At 39.6% G+C, this 19,660-nt stretch overlaps 4 protein-coding genes across 12 annotated transcripts; 2 read left to right on the top strand and 2 right to left on the bottom strand.

Moving 5' to 3' along the window:
• The first annotated feature begins 446 nt into the window (after positions 1-446).
• Positions 447-2,525, top strand: psmd9 (proteasome 26S subunit, non-ATPase 9). Its single transcript, XM_051422521.1, has 6 exons — positions 447-600; positions 730-829; positions 1,182-1,375; positions 1,508-1,609; positions 1,872-1,960; positions 2,176-2,525. The coding sequence occupies exons 1-6, from the start codon at positions 475-477 to the stop codon at positions 2,201-2,203; spliced, it is 639 nt and encodes a 212-aa protein (XP_051278481.1). The 5' UTR covers positions 447-474; the 3' UTR covers positions 2,204-2,525.
• A 217-nt stretch (positions 2,526-2,742) lies between these two features.
• Positions 2,743-6,396, bottom strand: gtf2h3 (general transcription factor IIH, polypeptide 3). 2 transcript variants are annotated; one of them, XM_051422520.1, is made up of 14 exons: positions 6,327-6,396; positions 6,115-6,225; positions 5,919-5,998; positions 5,716-5,822; positions 5,158-5,300; positions 4,957-5,019; positions 4,451-4,480; positions 4,332-4,360; positions 4,171-4,245; positions 4,016-4,069; positions 3,662-3,730; positions 3,438-3,573; positions 3,294-3,330; positions 2,743-3,178 (listed from the first exon to the last, which is right to left on the bottom strand). In XM_051422520.1, the coding sequence occupies exons 2-14, from the start codon at positions 6,122-6,124 to the stop codon at positions 3,109-3,111; spliced, it is 903 nt and encodes a 300-aa protein (XP_051278480.1). In that variant the 5' UTR covers positions 6,125-6,225; positions 6,327-6,396; the 3' UTR covers positions 2,743-3,108. The 2 variants fall into 2 exon arrangements, with proteins under 2 accessions (XP_051278480.1, XP_051278479.1); XM_051422519.1 differs by lacking the exon at positions 6,327-6,396 and having other exon boundaries at positions 6,115-6,320.
• An 890-nt stretch (positions 6,397-7,286) lies between these two features.
• Positions 7,287-9,690, bottom strand: LOC127376024 (Rieske domain-containing protein-like). Of its 3 annotated transcripts, XM_051422524.1 has the most exons (5): positions 9,625-9,687; positions 9,388-9,503; positions 8,578-8,689; positions 8,351-8,385; positions 7,287-8,140 (listed from the first exon to the last, which is right to left on the bottom strand). In XM_051422524.1, exons 2-5 carry the CDS (start codon positions 9,406-9,408, stop codon positions 7,850-7,852), a joined length of 459 nt encoding a protein of 152 aa, XP_051278484.1. In that variant the 5' UTR covers positions 9,409-9,503; positions 9,625-9,687; the 3' UTR covers positions 7,287-7,849. The 3 variants fall into 3 exon arrangements, with proteins under 3 accessions (XP_051278484.1, XP_051278482.1, XP_051278483.1); XM_051422522.1 differs by having other exon boundaries at positions 8,578-8,817; positions 9,388-9,690; XM_051422523.1 differs by lacking the exon at positions 9,388-9,503 and having other exon boundaries at positions 8,578-8,817; positions 9,625-9,676.
• Positions 9,691-10,492: 802 nt separating this feature from the next.
• On the top strand, positions 10,493-19,444 carry LOC127376013 (uncharacterized). Of its 6 annotated transcripts, none has more exons than XM_051422484.1 (16): positions 10,493-10,776; positions 11,058-11,273; positions 11,391-11,521; positions 11,661-11,770; positions 11,864-12,745; positions 13,035-13,197; positions 13,443-13,540; positions 13,702-13,920; positions 14,078-14,165; positions 14,500-14,621; positions 14,753-14,858; positions 15,040-15,111; positions 15,238-15,347; positions 15,432-17,897; positions 18,049-18,148; positions 18,252-19,444. In XM_051422484.1, the coding sequence occupies exons 4-16, from the start codon at positions 11,712-11,714 to the stop codon at positions 18,396-18,398; spliced, it is 4,632 nt and encodes a 1,543-aa protein (XP_051278444.1). In that variant the 5' UTR covers positions 10,493-10,776; positions 11,058-11,273; positions 11,391-11,521; positions 11,661-11,711; the 3' UTR covers positions 18,399-19,444. The 6 variants fall into 6 exon arrangements, with proteins under 6 accessions (XP_051278444.1, XP_051278446.1, XP_051278445.1 ...); XM_051422486.1 differs by having other exon boundaries at positions 11,432-11,521; XM_051422485.1 differs by having other exon boundaries at positions 11,104-11,273.
• The last annotated feature ends 216 nt before the right edge of the window (positions 19,445-19,660 follow it).

Raw genomic sequence — 19,660 nt, forward strand, 5'->3', positions numbered from 1 at the left:
ATGCAAACCACACCCAATATTTACCTGTTTTATATTGAATTACAAAATCTCTTTGACTCTTTGTTTCTTAATTATTATCAAACAAGAAAGATATTAGGACACCTCGAATAAATAGAAAAATAGATACGATAGATAAGTTATATACTGTATATTTAATATTACAACTCCCTCGTACATTTAATGTTGTCTGTGTTTTATTATTATTATTTTTAAAAATGTATATGTATTGTTATTTATTATATTTATATGTATTATTATTTATTATATTTATATTTATTATTTGTTTTTGTTATATGTATTTGTTTATATTGTTAATGCTGGTGGGTCAAAATTATATTTTATTGTATTATATTGTGACTTTTACAATGTAATGCAATGTTTTTTTAAAATTTGATCAATAAAATAAATAAATAAATAAAAATAAAATAAATAAATAAATACCGGAACCGGATGTACGCAGTCAGTTGAGCAGCGATGAAGATGACGGGGGAAAACAGTTCTGGAAAGTCTGAAATAACAATGGAGGATGTTAAAAACCTTGTTAAAAAGAAAGACGAGCTTGAAGAGCAGATAAAAGCTTATTACGATGTTTTGGAAGACGTGAGTTTTACTGTCAGTCGGTCATTCAGGCTCCGCTGAGTCAACACGAGGCCGCAGGCTTCAGCTCCCAGTGGATGTGGCTCACGTTAGATAACAGAAACATGTCTCTGTGTGTCTTTATGTTTACAGCAAGGTGTCGGAGTGCAAGGCCCCTTGGTGGACGATGAGGGTTACCCCAGAGCTGATGTTAATGTTTACCAGATCAGGACAGCAAGACACAATATTTCATGTGAGCAGCAGCGTGTTTGTTGTTGTTGTTGTTGTTGTTGACGACATTTAGGTTGGTTAACTTGTTTGTGAGCCAACATGAAACAAGTTCAGGTTTTCCAGATAATTTATGTTTCTAAATGTAAAACGTGTGTCAGTACATTCTGTCAGAGAGGTAAATGACATAAAGGCAGTTCATCAAGCTTGGACCGATAATAAAGATGATACTAACTGATACTTATATGTTAATATATCAGATTATTTACATTTACAATCTAAGATCATTATTTTCTTGATTATTCATTTAATCTAGTTAAATGTGTGAAAAATAAATAATCTCTTTTCTAAGCTAATGCTTTGATCGTGTCTTTCAGGCCTGCAGAACGACCACAAGGCCATCATGGTGGAGATAGAAGAAGCCCTGCACAAGCTGCATGCTCGTGAGAAAGCCAAGCGGGAACAGGATGAGACAGAAGCCATGGGCGAGGCGATGGAGCAGCAGGTCACTCTTCCGCCGCCATTTGCACGGGTGGATGCTGTGACACAGGGCTCACCGGCCTGTGGAGCTGTGAGTGATGTGAACTACACTTTTGTGTTTTGACAGCTGTTTTGGATAAACCATCACTGTTCTTTGGAGTTTATACGGAACAAAAATAGCTGTTTTTGTTGCTGTGATTACAATAATTGTTTCTTTCCAAAGGGGCTCAGAGTTGGTGATGAAGTCATTGAGTTTGGTTCTGTGAACACGGAGAACTTTCAGAACCTCCAGAATATTGCTTCTGTGGTACAACACAGTGAAGGGGTAAGATACTGACACAATATACAGCTAAAACAAATGTTATTGTTGTCATTTGGCACCTTAATTGTGCTGTGGAAAGTTTTGTGATGCAGTTCGATGTCTAAATGAACCTTTTTTGACCTTTTTATCACATTTATCAGAAGTAGATTTTTCCATATCTTTTGTTACAATTAGAATAAAGTCTTCAAGTCATTTCTTACTGTCCTACAGTAGGTTACATTTTGCTGAACACACGTAATATCTGAAGTGTAATATTCTGTTACAGAAACCATTACGTGTCACAGTCGTCCGGGATGGCCAGAAAGCTCAAATGAGCCTGACTCCACAGCGATGGTCAGGCAGAGGTCTGCTCGGGTAAATGCTACAGACACAATCAGAGTCACGGATTCGGATTGAGAGTTATTTGATTCTAGTACAGTAGCTAATATTTAGAAGCAAAGAAAGCTGTGAAAGGCAGCTTTGTTCTGTTGACATCCACTTTTAAAATGCATGAAATAGCTGCCTGCTGGGATTAGCAGGTATAACGTGGTTCATATCGTTCATTATCTTGTCCTTGTTTTCTTTTTCAGATGTAACATTGTTCCAATCTGTCGGTGATTGCCATGACATGAAACCCCTTCCTCTACATGTTGCCCCTGGACCACTTCAAACTGAATTTGTAAATACTGCAGACATTTCCATCTGTTTGTTTTTTCAATATCTTAATCAGAAACTGAACTTTCCTTCATACAGGATGTAAACATTGCTACCTTATACTATACATTAAGAGTTGAGAGAATATAAATGACAGAAATGTGGAGTAGCTGTTGAACTATATTGCAGTGATCTGAAGTGACACTAAAAAGCAACAACAAGAGACTTTGGAAAATAATTATTTTGCTACTACCATCAATAAATGCTTATTTTCAGTAATGATGAATCATGACCAAAATGTTTGTTCCACTTTTAATTTAAGATTTTCTGTTTTGCGTGAACTTGAAATATTTTCTTGAAGTTTAATACATCTTCACCTGTTTGGAAGCTGAACACAATTCATTGTACTCAAGTAAATTATTTCCACCTTCATAATCGCTGATTCAGCTTGAAGAATCTGAACAGCTATTTGAGACCACATTAAAATGAGAATGGCAAAAAGCTGTGTGACAAACATTTATTATAAAAAAACTTTACATCCCAAAAATTCTCCATCTTACATTTTATCAAAAGCAATAAGTCATTTATACATAGCCTGAGTGGATTATCTGTGTTTAGCATCATTAACTAAATTAACCTGGAATTATTAAGTACTATTCTGACAACAGTTGGGTAAAGCATCAGCTTACGTGCGCATGTAAAGACAGTCAATGTTAGTGAAGTCAACATGTTCATATGTCTCTGCTTCCCACAAAGGCATTTCCAGGATGTCACTGAAGCTTGTTACAGATCACCAACAAACAAAATGGTGTAATTTGAATATCAAAAAGGAAACTAAATTCACTACATTTGTGTATCCCCAGCAAAAATCACGTAGATTGCTTGAGTTTCTTCTTTTTGGGCTTGACCATCTGTGGTAGTTGGATTTTGAAGGCAGTCCTAAAAAACAAAATTATTGTAGATCATATGAAAGCCAACAAAGTGCAGACGAAGTCAGATTGTATAGTTTCAGTTCAGTGTAAAATGTAGAATTTAATTATTTATTAAGACTTACTCGCAAGTTGTACAGATGGGACTGAAGTTGCAGAATACTTGAAAGGGAAGACGAAGAGAAAGCGTCACAAAAACATACTGTAACTGCAGCTTTTTCCAATATACAACTATTAAAGTTATTCTCTTAACTGGGAATCAAACTTACTTGACAGACAAACCGAGCACACATAACCGACCTCGATGAGGTTACGGTGGCAGAAACACGCCGCTCTGTAGTCCACGTGTGCAGGCGGTGGCAGCACCAACTGTGAACGCTGCTCAGAGTCAGGCAGGAACACCCACTGTTCAGAAAACACCATCATTATCACAAAGCAGCCCTTTCTACAGGAAGATAAATGATGCTCTCAGAAACGTGGACTGCACTCTTACCAAAAGGTACTGTGCCAGAGCAAGTTTCTGTGGTATCTTGAGGTACAATCCTCCAGTTATATCGCAAGCCTACAAAACAAACATCTGAAGGTAAAAACACTGGATATATACACAGGTTAGGACAGAAAAATACAGTCAAAGTATCACTACACCATCCCTGGCATACCTTATGCTGAAAAAAATCAATATGTGAGTGTGAGAGCAGCTTGCCAGGAACGTATGCCTTCTTTAAATTGTTCTACAAGCTATTTAATATCAATGCACGAGTAGTTTGGTTCAACTGTTGGATGGTATTTGCTATCATGATACAGACTGTAATCCTGTTAATGTCCTAACAAAGCTGGAAAAATGTACCTGCTGAAGGAGACCTGAGTCTGAGTCCAACACACAGGCATCTATCAGGATGTTCTGTTTTAAAATACAAAACAAATGTTTATTTTTTCATAATAAAAGTTACAAGAAGAAAAACAGAACAAAAAAAAAAACAGAAGAGAGATTAATGATTTTACCTGCTTCTGGGCAGCAAAAATGACATTCATGAAGTTCATGTACTGGAGGGCGCAGTCCTCGGCTGCTTTTATCACCTATCCGGTAAAATACAGAGGTTCTGTTCGAAGTGGTAAGAAAATACAACAAAAGCACTCATGAAATTAGACCATTTAGGGCTTACCAATAGTCTTGATTTTGTATCCCGTCCAACTAAAAAAAGAAAAGGCAACGTTAATAGAGTTGAAAACTGTACCCATTGAAGAGCATTATTAAGTTTAACAATAAAAACATTTTAGTTACCTTCATTGTCTTTAGAGACTCTGTTAATATCTGAATATTAAAGGATTAAGGAACATTTGGAAAACACCTCAGCTCAGTCTCTGCCACACTCGCTGCAGTGTACAGAAAGAAAATGAAAAACAATCTGCAGACGTTCCTTTAAACTTGAAATTATCTAAGCAATAGAAAGTCCTAACATAAAAACATCACTTCCAACAGTATGAGCACATATAGAAACTAGAAACTTCCACAATTACAGTACATATATTTGATTTTATAGAATAAAATAAAAAACAATAATGTCTATCACAGTCGTAACAAAACAAAACATCCAGACACCCAAAACATTGCAGGCTATAGATAAAATGTCCTTGCCCTTCTTTATGTCTTCAGCTTCTTGTAACTTGTAACAGTCATTCATTAATGTGAATTTATTCTTATATTAGTCACTTTCCTGTTCTTAATAAAAAGGTCCAGTACATGTCGTAAATGCTGAAAACTGTAAACTGTTTTTATTGAAAGGATACAGCAGAGAGCTTTGGCAAGGGATCCAGCCAACAAAGTATCAGTTGAATTTCCCCTCACTTCAGCTGCAAACACATAAGACACAGTGTAAATATTAATTAGTTACCAACAACGAACAACATCATTAAACACATGACGCAGTACATTAATCACTGTATATATTGTATGTTAATTTGACCCACATAAAACAGCCTCGTACTCACTTTTTGACATAACATTCCTGATCTCTTCAGCAATAAGGTTATTAGCGATTGACAGGAGTTCATATTTTCCATCCCCGCTGGAGGATGCATCCTCAGCACCGCTGTCCCCGCCTCGCCAGCTCTTACTGGGATACAGGAAGTGACTGAAATAAAAGGAAGAGGAGAAATGTGCATATACGCAATGACAGGAACAAAACATTACATTCACCAAGACAGTCGGCCCTTCAATCCTGGAAACAAAATTTACTTGAAAGTATTAAAAAAGGTGGCTTCTAATGAAAAAGTGATTTATTAAAGCTTTATTTATTTGTGATATATCGATGGATTAATGTGTTGGCAGCATATTTTTGCCTTTTTTGGTTAAAATATAGAAAATATAGACAGCTAACAGTTTGATACTGTTTTTCTTTTAGCCCTAAAAGCTGTCAAATAAAGGTAATGTCCCTCTTCAAGCCGTAGTGGAACAGAAGTAAGTGAAGTACTTTAAAATGATTTAATTAGTATAGCACTTCAATAAGAGTACTTGAATACTTTTCAACACAGGAAACTGTATAAAACCTGTCTTGACAGTGGCTGGCGATGACAGCCAGCTTGTTTGTCCTGGTCATGGCCATGTGGGCGTTCCCCATCACCATAACTGCATCCAGACACTTTGAAAGGGTGAACTGTACAGAGAGACAAGAGGACAAATGAACCCCACATTTAAAAAACAAAAAACACACAGTCTGAAAACCACTCATGAGTCAGAGGAAGAGCACTACCTCTGGCTCTCGCTGAGCTTGCTGGCCCCACCAAATCGGATTTACATCCACGACGATGACCAGCAGATTGATTTCATCCTCTGGAGAAAAAAACAAGGAGACGATTTAACTGCATGCAGCTCAGTGGAGAAGATAGCCAGCTCGTCTAGTGTGCAACATCAGACCCTTCAGTATGTGTATCTTAAACAACACATACCCGATGCCATCGCGGCAGATATTCCTGCTTGAGACGAAGAGGGACCAAAAAGTGCGAAGTGTTGTTGTCCTGCAGCTTTATCTCCTGTTAGCTTCCATCTCTGACCTGAAGCTTCACACACATGTTTAAATCTGATTATTCTGACACTTTATAATTGAGTAGAAACTGAAAATTATTATTATTTTTTTTTAAATACAGCCATTTTCACCCACCACTTCAGCCCTAGTGAAGCCTGAATATGGCGTCATCAGGCTGCGACTTGCTTTGGCCCTCTGCTGCCCCCGTAGCGTTTACTATCGAGTAACTTCACTTAAAGTCCCCACACGCCCTTAATACACAATACAGTGTTTTGACTTATTCTGCCTGAATAGACTTTTTTAGGAGACGTATTCAGCTTTTTTTTTTAACTATAAGAAACAATAAAACAATGTAAAAACATTAAATAACATTATTTCATTATATTATTATTATATATTATATTATTGGATTGTGGTGAGTGATGCAGTAATGTGGACGCAGTCTTTTACTGTTGTAGTTGGTTGAGGAAGAGCTCATTTAGACTTCTATATACTGTTTAATCTATAACAACGCATCATATTTTACAAGCTGATTTAATGTTTTGGTTGTAAAATCTAAATCTTGAAAGTAATTTACAGCTGTCTAATAAATGTAGTAAAAAGAAAAAGGCTAAGTACCTCATAATAGTAACCTACTTACATAACTAAATGTACTTTGTTATATTCTAAAGCATTAGAGGGCTGTGTAGACCTGTGCAGAATGTGCTTGGTTGACATCTGCCCCAGTTTCTTGTTGAACATCTAGGCTGGGACAACTTACATCTTTATCCTCGTTAGCATTGATCTAATTAGAGGTCTAATTAGTCACAGTGATTGGTTGACCTGCAGGGGTGTGCAGGGCCATTACAAGGACAGTGGTCTGTATAGTCCTCTAACACTTATATATTTAAATATAATAAATACTTAAACGGGGCTGCAACTAACTATTATTTTCATGATTGAATAATATTGGTGTATTGTTTTCTGACTGATAGTTTGGTTTATATTTTGTCTTAATTTGACTTGTGTTCAGAAGAATTTAGCTTAACAGATGTCACAAAGGACTCATAATATTCCTCATATCATTTACCATGACAATGGGACACATAGTCATAATTTTTGCCCAAAATAAACAGTATATTTGTACACATTTTAATAATTATAAACCACAACATTGTGCAGAAGTCCCCAAAAAACCCTGCAAAACCAGGTGTTATAATAAGCTAGAATAATTTCATATATGCCAGACAGTTCTACATCATACCTGCTGATTTGTTCAATGTTCAATGTTTCTGATCCTACTAAAACAAACTGTGTCCATCAGAGCAAGAGCAAAGTAATGAACAGTGTATGTAAACAGAAGGTATGAACACAAAGTAGAAAAAGCTCAGAGTTACAGTAGTTTGAGTTTCTTTGTGAAATGAAGGCATAAGTTTCACGTATATTTGTAGGCATAAGATTCAGGTGGATTGGACAATTCCTGCAACTACTGCTGAAATGTCCTATATTCATACATTCATCAGATATTTCCTTCATTGTCCTAGATTGACTCAGCTCACACTGTTGTTAACAGTATTTGAAAACAATTATAAATGCGACCAAAGGTTTCCCAGTGAAACACAAACAAACAAAACATCTCCAATAGTCCTTTTGAGTATTCTTTAAATAATCAAACACCTCTATTTCTTGTTTTTAGGTACTGGCTGGGCCTTGAGTAAGACAGTCCTATATCTCTCAGTTTGGTAGACGTCTGACTCGACGGCCTCGCTGGAGTCGTTCAATGTTACATATACATCCCCGTTGATCTCAGTGATCTTGTGAATCCTCTGTTTGACACCCTTGGAGCGCCAGTGAGTTCTCAGGGGTTTGACTGTAGGATCGTCCACAGCTTGATAAAGCCCTTCCCCTTCTGCCAGTGTGATCTTGTACTTGTGCCACGGACACACGATACACAGCCGCCCATTAAACTCCTGATTTTAACACAGAATTAAGATGATTAGAGAGACAATATAGGAACAGCTGTAGTGGCAATCTAATAAGAAAACGCAGTATTTAAAAGCTATTATATACACAGGAAAGCTTGAACAAGAGCTTTGTAGAAAACTGACAAGAATGTGGTTGTAAACAGCTTATAAAAACTCATTCATGAGTATATTCAGAGAAAATAGTACACAACTTACCTCAATGTCTCCATACTGTAACGCCCCACCTGAATCTGTCAGTGGAAAAACAAGTGTCATTATAGAGAGCAGCAGTGTTTCTTAATCAGTGTTTCAAACATGTGATGAGCCATTATACAAAGTTAATTCCACATTTTAAAAACTAGGATGATGGACAGGCAAGGACAAGCTTTACAAGTGTAGCTTTATACGTTACATCAACACAAACAACCCCTCCACACTCTTACGGTAGCAGCGCATGTCCATTGCATGTAGCTGCCCCTGGTGCCACACGACCAGTACGTCTCTGCATCCATTCACCAGCTTGGTCACGCGCCCAGCCTTGACAATGTCCTCCTTCTTCCCGATGAAGTGTGATGGAGGGGGATGTGAGGAGGAGGAGGAGAGAGGGGGAGAAGAGGAAGAAGAGGAAGTCTGAGAAGTCTCCTCCTCAGACGACATGTTGATTACTTCCTACAGCAGGTTTCCTGATATGATAAGAGAACATTTTTGAAAGTAATTTCAGTTTTGAAGATATGATTAATAACAAAATAGATAGATACTAGTAATAAATGTTGTTTTTAAGCTGAGCTATTAGACTTAATTCACTTTCTTGAGGAAGGACGCAACGCAATTCACATGAAAATCATCATATGGCACAGGTTTTGAGTTCAAATTAGTCCCACTCCTGCTCCTTATCACCACCTTCATTAACCACATGGATGTTCAGAAACTGGTTCTTATAGGTTTTTAATTTTCATCAGCGCAGTAAAGTATCTAAGTTTCACCCCTAAAATCCATCTGTCACTGGACCGGGTTAAGCTGCAGGCCTGTGAATGAGCTTGATGTTGCTGCAAGGTGTTACAGATTATATATACTTTATATAAATATATATATATATAAAGTATATATATAATACTTAAATGGGATAACATGCTGCATGAATATATAAAAAGTATTTTGAGTAGTACTGTCATGAGTAGTAGTTCTCCTTAAATCAGCTACCAGCAGCTATAAGTTTATAATGAACTGTCCATTCATGAATTAGATCAACCTACCTGACCCTGAACGTCACCCATAGGTTCTGTACTTGGTTGCCATGGCAGTCTTTCTCACGGGCTGGGTCTGGTAGCCTAGCAACTGGTTGCTGATGAGGCTAATTAAGCTTCATGTCCTGGGCGGAACATCAGATTTTATCTCGTTAAAATTACACGCACGGATTTTTTAGTGCCTTATCTGTGTGAAACAGACCGTCTACGTTTATTTGGACATGTATCAAATTATAAAATGCAAACCAAAACTCGTCGGCGTTTCACGACAACCACGGGTCTGCTAGGTTTGAGGAAGTGTTTGTGTGTTACGTCGAATGTTGTCCCCTGTGAAACACGGGCGGATAAACAGGGTTTCCTTGGCCTCCTTCCCCTTTATGGTTTAAAGGTTGTTTCCTATATGGCTCCACTTTTCTTCGTTAAATTGCAAACACAGGGTGTACCAAGTATACACAACGTAGACATGTACATGCAGAGCCATATTGAGATATATCTCTATCTATATATATCTCTATAGTCTATGGCTCTGTGTACAGGATGTATTTGCTGTTGAGGTATATAATATAGTAATGGATTATGGCAGGGAGTTAGGACCTATGAGGGTAAATAAACGTGTAATTATGAAAATAAATAATAAAAATAAACCCGAATAAATGTTTCTAGTCTTGGAGATCTTTAGATTTTGTTTAAGAGTGTTAAATAGTGTATATTTTGAAATATTTTAATTTATGTATTTATTTTTTTATCTAGCCTGTATATGTATAATTTTTTCTTTTATTTATTTAATCGGATTCTACATTTTACTGCATTTCACAACAACCCAATTACCAGTTTACAACTGTAGTTTTCTGTATTGTTATTATTATGTCAAATAATAATAACAATTATAATACCTGTGGGTTTTTTTTATTATTAATAAACCCAGAAAGTGCATCTCCATCAATGGTCAATTACTAAGATCTCCATAAAGTATATTGTAACACCAGTGGGGCAAATGTCTCAATGGTTTAGTCTGAGAAGGCTTTTTGTCTCAGCAGGTTTGTTGGTGGGCATTAAGCCCTCTGAGGGATTATCTCCCTCTTTCATGCCGAAGTGAGCGTAATTCGACCGGCTGTGTTTCTGCATTTACGTCTGATAACATTTCTCATAATTTCTGCCCCCTGTGGGTCTGCCTACCAAGGACTGTGTTTGGAGGAGTTGTGCTCACCCACAGCGGGAAAACAAAGCGCCCTCCCCAAACCGTTTGCGTTGTTATGGAGACCTACTTCGTGTACGGAAATAGTGATACTACTCACGGTAGCAACTTTGTAAAATATTTATGCATTTTGTGAGTTCATCAGGTAAACCGTCGTGTTCACTCATTTGTCTTTTGTTGCTGAACAGTCTGCAGTGAATCAGGTAAGTTTTCTGTTTATTTTTTGCTTTTTGTAGAAACTTTACAGCTTTACAGTTTGTCTTTTCATACCTAAAATTCTTTACTTAGCACAGGCACCCAGTTATTTAAAAGAATTTATGATGTTTCTTTTGATTTATCAATAATTTAAAAAGCACAACAACTTTTCCAAAAGATCAGGTGTCAACAACCCTCTTCGCATAATACTTTATGCTCTGTAGTTAGGATGGATTTAAATGTAATTTCAACTGCACTGCAGGTTGTCTTTGTGTAATTCAATTTGCAGAATTAACAGTTGCTGACAATCAAATGCCAACATGAATTCACTGTAGGAACTGTGGCTCAGCCTGGAGGAAATATGGACCTCTAGGAGTGGGATTTGAAGCAGTGTACTGTTTCATAAACACAGTAATGAACAGCACAGCACAGTATTCGTGCATATGCAGAGGGTGTCATTCAAGTACCATATGTCAGGACTATTGCAGCTGCCAGCCAATCTCCTGTAAGTCAAGGAAGCAACAGTCGCATGCCTGTGTCTGCTATATTTATCATATTTGCTACATTACAGAAATGTGTGACATGACTTCACCGTGCATCCTGACCAAGTGTCAAATTTCAGCATCATACCAGTGTCCTGTGCTTTGCTTGCCACCACAACAGTATGGTGTGGTAGTAATGAACGATTGGCCACTGACAGAAATCACTGAGGGAGTGTAGCTACAGAAAGGAGCTGGTGTTGTGGCCATTCAAGTTAGTAGTTGTTTTTTAATTTTCTGTTTAAGTTTAGCCTGTCATCATAGAATTACTCTAGTTGTACACGTTCTTGCACGTCTTTGCTTCTTGTGACCAACTGATGGAGAGACTAAATCCACGTGTCTGCCACTCCCAGGGTAGGTGGAGTGAAGTTAAAGAAAAAGAGAAAGAAAAAGAAGAGGAGGAAATGACACTTTGCCTGTATGAGTGTCTGAGGGCAGTTGGGCTGCAGGGTCACTATGCCAGGTAAGCTCACTAACTCACAGGACATCCAAATTCAAACTTTCCCAATCCTCTCCTCCTCTGACCATCCGTCTCCCTCTGTCTCCTGTCCTTCAGGTTTACCTCAGTGGGTGTTCGTCGCGCAGCCCACCTTTCCGAGCTGACCATGGAGGACTACCCCATCCTGGGAATCAGCTCTATGGAGGACAGGACTCGACTCTTCCAGCTTGTCCAAATGGTCAAAACTCTTGACTTGGAGAGCCTTGAATATGAAGATCGTGATCATTATGCAGATACTGGCGGTGGTGATGAAGGCTACGCTGTGGCAGATAGTATCATTACTTATGATGGTTGTGGAGATCCTGATGAAGATGTATATGATGATGAGGATGAGAAGGGTGCTGCTGCGAGTAAGCTAAATGCATCGAGTTTTTCCAAACCATCATGTGTTCGCAGGCGGCTTGATTTTAGTTCTGAAAACATCGATCATCATCAGAAGCTACTTTCTCATCCAGTAGGCACTGTTCATGTCTCTGCAAGTCATAATAGAAGCAATGAGCCAGGCCAAGGATCAGCCTTACCTGTGCAGCTTGAGCTTGACACTGCACATGCGGTGATATGTAGCTGCAAAGGGAACAACAACCACAGGCCAGATGTCCATAGTCATCAATTTGATCATCACACAGTACCAAAAACCAAGCCAGACATCGTGGAAGGAATTTCTGTGTACAGCTCCCACACAAGATCACCACCAAAGTGTGCCTCATCCTGCAAACCAAGACCCAGGCCTTCAGCAGTGGCATCAAAGAGGTTTAGCAACAAACCAGTGGGGCACAAAGATAGAAAAGGAATCTCTAAAAAGGAAAAACTCTATACAGAAATCAGCAGTAACAACGCTTCTGAACACATGACTAAGGCAACACCTGTTTATGAATCCAGGACAACAGCTGGCTACAACTATGGACTACCACTGTGTTCCCCTCCTGCGCCAAACAAAAAGTGAGTGCTAATGGTTTGTATTGTCCTTACTGCTAGCTCCCTATTTGTGAATTAATATCTTAGTGAAGACAGCCACAGTATGTTAAATGCATTTAGGGAACATGAAAGACAGTCAGAAAGCTATAAAGTGCCCAAATGGCTACAACACTTGCATTGAGGGGGAGGTTTTTACATGCTTTTTGCGGTTGTGTCTTCTTTGAATTAGTTTGCATTAAGTTTGCGTATGGGCATTGTTTCCTTTGGACATGATCATTCTTTTGATTTTCTGTGATTGGTGTGTGTGTTGCAGGCAACCAGGGGGACAGCGCATCAGTGTGTGTGTGAGGAAAAGACCTCTGACACGCACAGAGTGGAGGGGAGGAGAGGAAGATGTTGTGACAACGCCAACTGCTGACTGTGTGATTGTCCATGAAAGCAAAGAGGCTGTGGATCTCACACAGTACATACTACAGGTAGATACAGTATGTCCAGAGAGGAGACAATGACCAATCTACGTTTTATCATGTATTTCTACTGTAGGTACGACTAAAATTACACCAAATAAACACACTTTCAAACTGTGGTAATTTCTTAGTATTTTCTGATGAAATACTGGACTTTATATTTTTATTTATATGTTAAAGTCACCTTGTCAGATCAATGCCTTGTTTTTCCTCGTTTATTTCATTCCTTGCCCCTTTGCTCTTGCTCCTTGCAGCACAGGTTCTACTTTGACCAGGTTTTTGGGGAGGAGAGCACCAATGAGGAGGTGTATCAAAGAACAGCATATCCCCTGGTGCAGCATATGCTCAATGGGTAGGGTAGCACTGATGTAGTGGTATTTATGGAGTTGTGTATGTTGTCCAAATGAATCAGGTTTGGGGCTTGACGTACATGCTTCTAGCCATTTTGGCTCTGTGTTTCTATGAATCCGTGCTCCCTAACTATCATTATCTGTGTTTTGTATGCACCCACAGGGGCAAGGCCACCTGCTTTGCATATGGGCAGACAGGTGCAGGGAAGACTCACACCATGTTGGGTTCATCTCCTGGGAGACAGGGGTTGTATTCATTGGCAGTTCGGGACATTTTTGCTCACCTCTCCACCACACACACATGCTCGCCCTTGCTGGTGTATGTCAGCTTCTTTGAAATCTACTGTGGTCAGCTGTATGACCTGTTGGACAACAGGAAAAGGTGCGTGTTTGTGGCAGTGTTTGTTTACTTCTTGGCAACATCATCATCAAAGTGAACCAGGATGTCCTCTTCTCAATACTTGGATTTATGATAAACCTTCATTTTCTTCTTTCTCAATTTCTTCTCCCTCTTAAACTCTCTCTTTTTCTTTCATAAGGTTATTTGCCAGGGAAGATGGACAGAAGGTGGTTCACATTGCTGGGCTGCGTGACGTCAGAGTGGACTCAGTTCGATCACTGCTGGAGGTTTGCCCCTTTCTTTGAAAATTGCCTCATGTCAATGCTGTGTTGGCCAGAGCTGGCAGAGGACAGAAAAATCCTTGTTCTTTTAAGTTTTAATTGTGTTTAACCTAAACCTTAGATACATATATACATATACATAGGCTTCAGTTGGCTAATTCTGTGCTTACATCTTCACAGATGCACCAGCAGACTCTTGAGTAGCTTAAATAAAGAATTCTATGATTTTCTACGTTTGAAATAGTAAATACTGCAGTTGATTTCAACATCTTTTGAAATCTCAATCTCTCTTTCTCTCTCTCGTCTCCCTCCTCGTGCATTCTTTGTTGTGCTCACAAAGGTGATTTCACAGGGTACAGAGGAGCGCACACAGGGGATGAGTGGAGTGAATCCACTCTCCTCTCGCTCCCATGCCTTACTTCAGATTCAGCTAAGAGGTCCAAACCAGCAGATAGCTGGTAGGTGAGTGACAACATGTGTTTTATTTTATTATAGCTCCTTAAAGATCAAATAAGCCTAGTAGTATTGGTGTAAAATGACTGAACTAAAAAAGGGGTGTGTGTGTGTGTGTGTGTGTGTGTGCTTGTCTGTAGAATGTGGTTTGTGGACCTGGCAGGAAGTGAGAGGGCATCAGATACCAAAGAACCAGACAGGCAGAGTCGCATGGAGGGGGCGGAGATTAACCAGAGTCTGTTGGCTGTAAGCTACACACACACACACACACACACACACACACACACACACACACACACACACACACACACACACACACACATATATATGCTCAAACACTCAGAGATTAAACATAAAGTTAAAGACATTTGTGAAGGTATGGCGTGGTTTTATATATTTTCTAATTTGTAAATTTATTTTTTCTCAGCTTAAAGAATGTATCCGGTCCCTTGATCAAGAGCAATCACACACACCTTTCAGACAAAGTAAACTGACTCAGGTACTAAGACTTGTTGTAACTTTTCAATGGTTCTGTTACTGATCATAGATATCGTGGCTGATTTTATTTTGTCTAGTCTGATCATTAAACTCCTCTGTGTTTTGGACTACATTGTTCTCATTCTAGGTTTTGAAAGACTCGTTTGTTGGTGACTCAATGACATGCATGATTGCCAACATTTCACCTGGTCACTTAGCAACTGAACACACACTTAATACACTGAGATACGCGGATCGGTAAGTGTCTGTGTACTATGTGTGTGGGAAAGGTAAGGTTGGATATTAGTTGCTGTAATCTTCATCTACTTGGTTTTTTCGTAGGGTGAAGGAGTTGAGGGGACAGGGAGGACTAAGAGGAGGAAGAAGAGGCAAGACAATACCCTCCCCCAAACGTAACCTGTCCAACAGCAACAGCAGCAGTGGAGGCAGCAGTGTTGGCGTCAGAGGGAAAAGTCCCCCTAAAAAGCCAAAATTAGGGAGACAAAGAGAGACTTTTGGCCCCACCACACCTACCACAAAGTTGGCCCCAGGGGGCTCAATTCTCTGCTCCACACCCAAGAACAGCAGATGGGGAGAGGAAACAAGTACAAAAGCAAGAGCAAGCAAGGGGTTTGGACAAATTACACCAATCAGAGGTTTTCTGGGAATAAGTGATAAGATGGAGAGGAGGGAGGGAGCAGGTGGGAGGGAAGGTAGAAGAAGAGAAAGGTATGAAGGAACTGACAGTGCAGGTCAATCAACTGAGGGCCACAATGTCAGAGCAGGGCCGGTCTTAGAACAAGCAACAGATGAGCAGATTCACTCGTGGGAGGTACAGAGGGAATCTGGATTCTGCCATAGAGAAAAGGAGAACCAAAGCACTTTGAAAGGGGGAAGAGAGGGGGAAAGAAGATGGATAGAACAGAGAGGACAACTGGAAAGCATTAGAGACAACTGCGGTGAAGTAGAAAGGCAAAGGGAAAGAGATTTACAAAAGGTTGATGAAAGAGATGAGAGGGAGAGGCACCTGAGATGGTATCATCAGCAGCTGCAGCAGTTTATGCCTTCATCTGCTTCTTCATCTGACCATCTCTTCTCATCCTCTACATGTCCGTCTTTCTCTTCTTGTAATCAGGCCTCTCTCTCTTCCTCTGTCTCCCCGTCTTTCTCTTCTTCTCTCCAACACTGTTCCCACCTCTCATTGTCTCCCCTTATGTGTCATGGTTTGGAAGATATTTTAGATGTGTACAGAGCCAGGGTTGAGGTTAGGGCTAATGGTAGCAGAAGACAGTTATCACCCCTTCCCAGTGGAGAGATTTGCTTACAAACTGAAACCTCCCCAAGCTGCAATAAAAATAAGGATAAGGTTGGGCATGGTGATTTATGTGGTACTGGTGAAGATTGGAGGGTATCTTGGGAGGGAACTGGGGCAGAATTTGGACAAAACAGAGGTAAAACTAAGAAGAGGAGGTCACTGAAGGCAACAAGTACACAAGGAGGGGTAGGAGTAAAGAGTGAAGACTGTAGGCCAGCTGGGGTGGAAGGAGGAGGAGAAAGGAGGTGGGCTTGGGTGGCAAGAGCGCAGACAGAACAGGCAGACGAGATGACAGCTGCAAGGCCAGCTGATGTAGAGGCACTAGTGTCTTACAAGTGTGTTTCAGAAGTGGGGGAGGAAGGACTAGATGCCTCAGATGTCCCGACGGACAGGAGTACTGGGGAGCGAGAAGGAGCTGATGGCTACAGTTTAGTGTCCACGCACAGCAATAATGACAGCAACAGCCTCTTTAACCACTTGCCTCTTGAGTCATCCCATCAACGAGCTCCAGCAGAACGACCCCTCTCCCCAGCCTGTGAACATACCAACACACTCCTGACCCCTAATGAACTCAGTGGTCTCCCCCTTAAATTAAAACATACCAGATACAACTCAGACATCCTGCCTCTACCACTGCAAAATGCCCAACAGGGAGTGCCAAGCAGCTGTAGGGCAAAGGAACCATGGTTTGCTGCTAATGCAAATAGAAGAGAATTGTCCAATGCTCAATCAGTCACTCTATGTCCCCCTACTCGCAACACACAGAATGGATGTAAAATACCTAGGGAGCCCCTTAATATATTATCTGAAAATCAGATTAACCATTCACAAGTAAAAGCCAAAATGTCCATTTTACCCCAAGAAGAGACTTCTACAAATTCTCTCAGCTATATCATGGACCCCCTCAGCATCTCCCTGCTTCAAGTGGATCAACAGGTCGCCACAGACTCGTTCCTCCAAGGGCAACAGAACAACACATCATTCTGTCTGCTTAAGAATGAAAGGGGAGAAGATAATAGAAGGGAAGTGGAAAAAGAGACCCACCGCCCTCCCAAACCCCAAAGCACACCAGCTATTGAAGTCATGGGCAGCAAAGCCCCTGCAACCCACTTTAAGCCCTCTACATGTACTTCTATGGAAACTTCTGTCATGCAGTCCATCTCATCCTCTATCCAGCACTCTATGAACACTGGTTCACTTAGCTCACACAGTCTAATGACAAATGGTGCCACCCAATTGCCACAGAAATATGCACACAATGTGCACAACAAACATGATTTTTCCATTTCTACACCACAGTCAGAAAGTGTCTTGGGCCAGTTGAACACATTGCCAAAGCAGTGTCAAACAGAACTTCCAAACCATTCTCCAAACTCAGACATCTCACTCCAACCAAATGGTCCTACAGAATCTAATATTCAAGAGAGCTCCAACAATCAGCAAATTAGACCCATAATCCGTCTGTCTACGCTGAAAGACTTGGATTATGACCAGTAAGTACCAGAAATATCACAACTTTGCTTACACAATAATCCTTAATGAGTGTTATAGCGTGACATTGCGTTTGTTGTAATCACATTAGTGGTCATTAGTTTTAATAAAATATCAATAATTAATAATATCTTGTTGTCTGATTGAACCCAGTTTGAGGTCCTGTGTTGTCCAGGCCCATTGGATGCAGCGAGAAGAGATGGAAGCTTTATGTCGTAAAGAGGCGACGCTTCTGTGCCAGCAGCCTAACATGGTCAGAATAACTCAAAGCCATGTGTTAGCTCCTTCATTTTTTGCAATTAAATTGATTGCACACTTTTTTTCTGTCCTCACTCTCTGTCTCTCTATCTTAACAGGCATTTGGGGAGTATGTCCACAAGCTGGGAGAGATCATGGAGAGAAAGGCTCAGTGTGTCCACAGCATGATATCTCACCTGCAGCCATATCTTAAGACCAGTCATTCTAACCAACCACACAACCACGGAGAAGATAATCGTGATTAAATTAATTGAATAAACTAATATATTAAGCACTAATATTTGCATTTTTTTATGCACATACATTGAAGAAATGCCATTCTTTATGAGTGCACTAGATACAGTATTGGTAGTATGTTTTTATTTTATAAACGGTTCAAGAAACTTAAGCTTTAAGAGTTCACAGGACATATATCACTTGATGGTCTGCAGATTGGTGTGTGTGTGTGTGTGTGTGTGTGTGTGTACTTGTGTGTACGTGTGTTTGTGTTTCTTTCCTAGATGCAGGTTTGTGGGGGTTTTTTTTCCCCTCGGTGCTGTATAGATGCCAATTCAGATCCATATAGTATATTATGAAATTCATACATATTTAGTTATTTTAATCACAATTTGTTACATCCATCTTTAGCTGTAGATGTATTACACTGCTGTGTAAGTGCAGATGACAGGTCTTTAGAAATGAAGTTATTTTAATAGCTGCTATTTATGTGCTGTATATTGTATCTTATAATCTGATATTCTGACTAATATTTTTCCTCAGCTTTGGTCTTTCTTGTTTTTTTGGTTTTTTTTCTTGGTCTTAATAACTACTAATATTGAGTTGTTGTTTTTTTTTTTACATGAAAGTCACAGCATGTGATCATTTTGAGATATGACCTTGATCAAATCTTTCAGTTTGTAGTTTTAGTCTAATCTTAGTCTGTGTTTTACCTAACCAGATTGTCCAGCAAACCAGCCCAGCCTGATTAGGGTTGGTCTTCTGTTGAATATGGTCTTGATTGAAGTTCTGGCTCTGGAATGAAAATACACTGAACCAACTTGCTTTGCTAACCTGCTTTAACTTAAGCTCATGTGTCTAATGAGCTGTTTACTTGGCAGGTGGCAAATTGTTTGTTCTGGTTCTCAATTTATTCACACTTTTTTGTGAATAAATTGCAAGATTGTTTTAGTATTCTGATAAAAGATTGTGACACTTGTAAAGCAATGAGACTATTTGTGTATTCACATGAGTTGATACAGCTTCAGAAACACAGTTCTCAGGGTTGAAATAAATTTGAATGATAATCAGATGACGTGTTCTGTGTTGTGAAATATTTGTTTTAGGCAGTAGGTAATTTGATGATTGTTTTTTCTGAGTCAGATACTGTACAGATGTGTTGTTTTTACCTCAGTCTATCAAAATTGCCCTCATTAATCTAGCTTTAGTCCTTTATTCCACAGAGGGCTAAGGGTGATAGCAGGGTGAATTAAATTAGAGAAGAAGCCAGCCTAAACAAAGCCTAAACACT

The sequence above is a fragment of the Dicentrarchus labrax genome, unplaced genomic scaffold (assembly GCF_905237075.1).
Source record: "Dicentrarchus labrax unplaced genomic scaffold, dlabrax2021, whole genome shotgun sequence".
In the NCBI taxonomy this organism is placed as follows: domain Eukaryota; kingdom Metazoa; phylum Chordata; class Actinopteri; family Moronidae; genus Dicentrarchus; species Dicentrarchus labrax.